We start from the raw sequence: 5,995 nt of genomic DNA on the forward strand, positions 1-5,995 counted from the left end.
GTTGGGTGCTGCCCGCCGCCCCGCCCCGGCCCCGGCCCCGGCCCGGCCCCCCCCGGCCCGCCCCGGCGCGGCGCTCCCCGCTGGGAGATGTAGTTCGGGGCGCTGCGGGGCTTGGAGCCGCCGGGGGTGGCCGGGGGCAGCTGGGGATCGGGGTACCCCTGGGGCTGGGAGGGCGGCACTTGGGGTTTGGCGCTGGTGGGGCTGCGCTGGGGTGCTCTGGGGGATCCAGAGCCGGCAGATAGGCTTTTTTCATGGGGTTTTCCCCGCCCCAAGAGGGGTTTGGGTGCGGCGGTGCTGCCCCGCGGGGACGTGGAGCCCCGGGTGGCTCCGTGCTGGAGCACCCCTCTCGCGGGGACCGCAGCCCCGTGGCTTTATGATCTGCAGCACACGTGGAAGGCCCCGGGCGGTGTTCCCTGCTGACACTGGTCTCCCAGATCGTAGTCAGAGAAGGGCATTTCATGCCTTCATTAATTATGTGCTGCTTCCAAACCCCCCTCCTTATTTAGCCTGTGTCCGTGCTTGGTATCCCAGACGGATGGCAGCTCTTCCCGGATAACTTGGCAAAAGCAAGCACGTCCTAAGCAGCCCAGCACGAAGCTGACAAACGCGGGTATCAACGACTGCTTCTATTTCTGGCTGTGTTACTGTGCTCTGAGAGCTTTTCCTCGTGTGCTTTCTTGGTCTCAAGCTTGCGGGCGGTGACAGGGTAGCAGCCCCTGAGGGCTGTTGAAGTGCCCACCAAGCCAGCAGTTGCTGAGGTTTCTTCCCCCTCCCCAGGGACTCCCCCAACCTGCAGGAAAGAGTCTGAACAGAACAGCTGCTCCAGACAGTTTTAATGAAAGCTCATCTTTGCTCTTCACCGGCTCTACGGGGCAGAGTAAGCCTCAGAGGAAAACTCAGGGTGGATGATGAAGCTGCCTCTCTGGACTCCTCCTGCCTTGCTGAAGTGGCTCGAGTCCCACCTAGGACAGCAGATAAAGTTATCAGCCATGGGAGGACAAAAGTCTGGTGAAGAAGAACAGCAGAAAACACGCTTTTGGTTGCCAGCATTGCTTAGGGGTGAGCAGCAGACACGCAGCTGCCCCCATCCACTTTGGTGTGTGTCTTTGGGTGCTGAGGCCAAAGTGAAGTCCGGGCAGAAGAGCTGAAGCCATCTCAGTGAGCTGCTTCTAGTGGGTCTCCCACCCTGCCAACGCCCACTCTCTTTTGCACTGTAATTTTCCTAAACCCTTTGTTCCCAGCATCATGCCAGTCGAGGAAAAATCTGCCTGTTTCTCAGTGGAGAAGACCTTGAGAAACATATCGCCAAGGCTTGGGCATAGGAACATCTATGGGGAACCCAGCACTCCCTAGTTGTTCTCGTTGTTTGGTTTTAGTTTCTGGGCTCAGGAATTTAAAGCCAATCACACGTTTTCTGCAAAGCCTGATGCCTGATTTTGGCCCGTGGGGGTGTGATGCAGGAGCAGAATAATGACTGAGCTGGTTGAACAGCTCCCCCTCTCCCCTTGCTGCTTCCCCAGGGCTGAAAAAAGTTGCCTCAGCAATGGAGGCATCCTAAAGGTAAACATGTGGGGATTAAAAGGTGCTGCCAGACCTGCAGGGGGTGAAGGACAGGGCTGAGTACCGCATAACCAACAGCGTGACCAGGGAACAGGTTCTTGCATAAGAAGAGCAAACAATGACAATAGAAAATACAGGAGCAGCACAAGAAACACTCATGTGGCCCCAAAATCTGGGAGATGGTAAGCTACATGCAGCCGGACTCAGGGGTGCGAGCAAGATTTCAGGTGCCATATAGTCCCAAGGACCGCTGGATGAGACCAAGCATAGAAACACCTGTCCTGGGAGTAAATTTGGCAACTGCTTCTCCATGGGTAGCAACAACACGCTCCACAGCCCAGCACCGCAACGGTGTCCTGCCCTCCCTGATCATGTCCACTTAGCCCGCGAGATGGAGGTGCAGCTCCTGCATGGCTGCCTGCATGGGCAGTGTGATGGGACCCGCTACCCCACCACGTCTGCAGTCTGCACCATCATCCCAGGAATAACCCTCTGAGCAATTTTGTGTGAAACCCCAGTGAAAACAGAGCTAGTGGCTGGCTGGCGTTAGGAAAAAATAATAGGCTTTTCTCCCATGGCAACCGGCTTGGAGTGCTCCCCCCACGGAACCAGCCTGTACCTAGGGCTCCTGTATGGGGAGGATGGCTGGAGGCGATGTGTAGACGTACAGAAGATCGCTCTGGGGCTGTAACCGCAGCGCGGGGTACTCCTGCAAGAGGCAGAGGAGGTAGGGTGAGCCGTGGCCCCGAGGACAAGGGAGGTCACGTCCATCCCATCCCAATCCAACCCATCCCAACCCAAGTCAACCCATCCCCTCCCCACCCATCCCAGCCTTACAGCCCTCTCTCGTAGTGCATTGAGATGTCTTCTGATCGCAGGGGTCCCATCAGCGTAGTAGCAGTCAATCTCTCGCAGGCAGTAGTGGCGCCCAGAGCAGGGGCTGTAGTAGTCCTGGAAGGGTCCCCTCCCCATCACGGTGTACATGGGCACCCTGTGCAGCGTGTCAATGACCACTTCCCACTCTGCAAGTGGAGAGATGGCAAGGAGGAGCAGGCAGCCCATCACCCGGATGGACGCCAGCATGGCACAGGCACAGCTACAGCCAGAGTACAGGGACAGGGCAAGGGTAGTTACCAGGTTTATTGAGGCAGGTGCGTTTCGGGAGGTACGGCACGGGTGTTCTGTACAGGAAGGTGTCCATCCTTGTCTCCTGCAAGTAGCGATGGCAGCCCTTGCAGGTTTGCCAGCCTTTCTCTGCAGAGCCTGAGGTGCTGGCAGCACCTGAGGCGGCTCCAGTTTGGGAGGTCTGGGGGGCTGGACTCTACCTTGGGCAGGAGGAGGAGGTAAGAGGAGTGCTTATTCCAGTCTGTGCTGTTGCAGGGACATGTTCTCCAGGTGATGTATTTGCCCTCGTTGACAAGAACGGGGTGGTATCTCTCTGCAAGGCAGAAGCGACAAGCAGGGGTGTCCTGTGGTGCTGAGGACAGGGCGGATGGCCGGGAAGTCCCGACTGTTCCCCCTCTCCCTGAAACACCATGCCGTGGGGCCAGGGGACATGTCAGAGGTGCTGCTTCTAGGGTCCTTGTTAAAGATCTGTGACGGAGGTGACAGCCACCGTTTTCAGCTCATTGGCCACTGGTCCCTGCCCACCCAGCCTTGGTCCCTGGGGGCTGTGGGGTGCCAGGAGGGTGTCCCCCCGGCAGCACCTACCACCAGGGGGTGTTTAGGGGCCACTGAGGGAGAGAACCCTGGGGGCCTGCGGACATCCCTGGGACAGGGATGGGGACGGGCAGCTGCGGCAAAGCAACAAGCGCAGATGCTGAGGGAGGGTCCCTTTGTCACTGTGGGGGGGACACAGGATGCAAAAGGGGGGATGAACAGAGCTGCTGCCAGCACCCTCAACCCCCCGACCCCAGGGGGATGTGCTGACCCCCCCCCCGTGTCACATGGGGGGACAGCAGGGACCTTGGCAGTACCTCTGGACCTGGCCAGGTAGTATTTCTCGGGCCAGCAGACAGCGAGGTTGGAGGTGTTCCTGTAGTACGCCGGTATCAGTGCCTTAATCAGCTGGTCTGTTTGACCTTGGCTCGCTGGATTTTGCACCGGGGGCATCGTTAATCCCTGCAGACAGCGGAGTGTGAGGAGAGACATCCAGGCCACACGGCAGCATCTGCCTTTGCGGCCGTCGGGGCAGCACCGTGATCCCCTCTGCAAGCTTCCTGCTCACCCAAACCCAGGGGCGGAGGATGGCTGGGCATCACTGGCTCCTCTCCCCTTGCACCCAGGGTGTGCATAGGCATCTGGGCACTTTGCAGAGTGGCAGATGGGGTGGGTGCACTGAGACCACCAGGTATGGGGCCAGCAGAGGCTGGGAAGGCAGTTACAGGACCAAACCCATGTCCTACAGCTGGCAAAGCGCAAGAGGGCTGGGGTCTCGTGGGGCAGACGGGTGCCCTGGTTGCACAAGCCATTTCTGTCCCTGCACGGTGGTGACATCCCTCTCCATGCCCTCTGCTGGCTCCCTCATTATAATGCACAGGCTAACGAGGCTGCAGGAGATGAGCCAGTTTGCAGCGTGCTTTGCATCGGAGCCTGCACACTTGTTAGCCCGTGTGGGGAAAGCTGCGTGTCCCACAGACACCTCCCGCAGTGAGGCCACGGCTCAGGGATCCCTCCTCCTCCAGGACCAGGGCTGGGAGGGTTTTTTGGTTCTCAGATCTCTCCCCAGCCCTTAGCACAGTCCCCCTGGCACGGAAGGTCCCCCAGTCAGGACTGAGCTGAGCCTGGGGGCTGTGTGCTGGAACAGCTCTCAGAGCCACCCCAATCCGTCCGCTCCATCGCTACCGTGTCACGCAGCAGCCCTGGCCTGAGCCCTGCCACTGCCTCAGTTTCCCCTTCCTCAGCAGATCCTGCCCTTTGCGCACCCTGAAACCTGCTGATGGACAGGGCTGGCATGTGAGAGCTTGTGCTGGTGACTGCCAGCCCTGAGAGCCCGAAGCCACCGTGGGGTGCAGCTCCAAGAAGCTGCACAAGAAGCCAGCGAGCACAAGCTGTGGGGTGTCAAACGCTTTCCTAACCAGGGAGCACATTCCCCCCCCCGCCCCAGTTACACACATGCAACAAGGCACCCCGTGAGTCCCTGTGCCACCCCCCTGCCCGGCACCGAGCATCCACAGGGGGTAGGGGTAGAAACCCTGAGGTTTATTCCTCCCATGGCATTTACCTGTGTCACAAACTTTTCTTTCCAGGGCAGCTCCAGAGCCTTGTATTGCTTGATCATTCTGACAGAGCATGGTGGGCGGTAGGAGTCGGTGTAAGTGCTGACGGGGGTCTTGTATTTTGTGGAGAAGAGGAACATGGTGCAGCAGCCCACCGGGACCGGAGTTGTTGGAGTCCCAGAGGGTCCCGGGGATGCCCCACTGGCTTGAGCAGCACTGCGTGGGGCTGGGGGCTTGCAGCCCACGCAGAGAAGGGGACAGGGCTGGTGCCACTGCCCTGCCAGCCCAGGATGGTGCTTATGTCATCAGTGATGTCACAGTGTGACGGCAGGGGGATTTGGTGGCTCTCTGTCAGTCCCATAGCCACGCTCTGGTTCTAACCTAGGGCACAGCAGTCGCTGCCCACATCCCCCCATGGGCTGCACCCTCCTGGCTTTGTCCTGGCTCTGGGCTTCCTCCCCTCCTGCAGACAATTACCTTAACAATGGCAGGAAACATTTTCCGCTGGTCCTAGTCAAGATTATTTTTTTGGGGAGGTGCATGAGCAGTGACTGTGGCTTTTCCAGCCCCTCACAGAATCACAGAATCACAGAATGTTAGGGATTGGAAGGGACCTCGAAAGATCATCTAGTCCAATCCCCCTGCCGGGGCAGGATTGCCTAGACCATATCACACAGGAACTCGTCCAGGCGGGTTTTGAATGTCTCCAGAGAACGAGACTCCACAACCTCTCTGGGCAGCCTGTTCCAGTGTTCGGTCACCCTCACCGTAAAGAAGTTTTTCCTCATATTTAAGTGGAACCTCCTGTGTTCCAGCTTGCACCCACTGCCCCTTGTCCTGTCAAGGGATGTCACTGAGAAGAGCCTGGCTCCATCCTCTTGACACTTGCCCTTTACATATTTATAAACATTAATGAGGTCACCCCTCAGTCTCCTCTTCTCTAAGCTAAAGAGACCCAGCTCCCTCAGCCTCTCCTCATAAGGGAGATGTTCCACTCCCTTAATCATCTTCGTGGCTCTGCGCTGGACTCTCTCTAGCAGTTCCCTGTCCTTCTTGAACTGAGGGGCCCAGAACTGGACACCTCGCTCCCATATTTCCTTGGAAATACTGCAGCAACCCAGCTGCCTGCACACAGCACCCCACCACTGCAGCCAATGCCCAGGGCACAGCACCAGGCACCGCTGCCACAGCCTGCTGGGGTAGCCGGGGGATTTATC

At 58.6% G+C, this 5,995-nt stretch overlaps 1 protein-coding gene across 1 annotated transcript; it reads right to left on the bottom strand.

Annotated features, from left to right (window-relative positions):
- Nucleotides 1-865: 865 nt before the first annotated feature.
- Nucleotides 866-4,918, bottom strand: LOC137676942 (sperm microtubule inner protein 6-like). The gene is made up of 7 exons (XM_068424102.1): nucleotides 4,784-4,918; nucleotides 3,537-3,681; nucleotides 2,886-2,998; nucleotides 2,695-2,770; nucleotides 2,393-2,582; nucleotides 2,180-2,269; nucleotides 866-962 (listed from the first exon to the last, which is right to left on the bottom strand). The coding sequence occupies exons 1-7, from the start codon at nucleotides 4,916-4,918 to the stop codon at nucleotides 866-868; spliced, it is 846 nt and encodes a 281-aa protein (XP_068280203.1).
- Between the last annotated feature and the right edge of the window lie 1,077 nt (nucleotides 4,919-5,995).

Source organism: Nyctibius grandis, chromosome Z (assembly GCF_013368605.1).
Source record: "Nyctibius grandis isolate bNycGra1 chromosome Z, bNycGra1.pri, whole genome shotgun sequence".
Taxonomy (NCBI): Eukaryota; Metazoa; Chordata; class Aves; order Nyctibiiformes; family Nyctibiidae; genus Nyctibius; species Nyctibius grandis.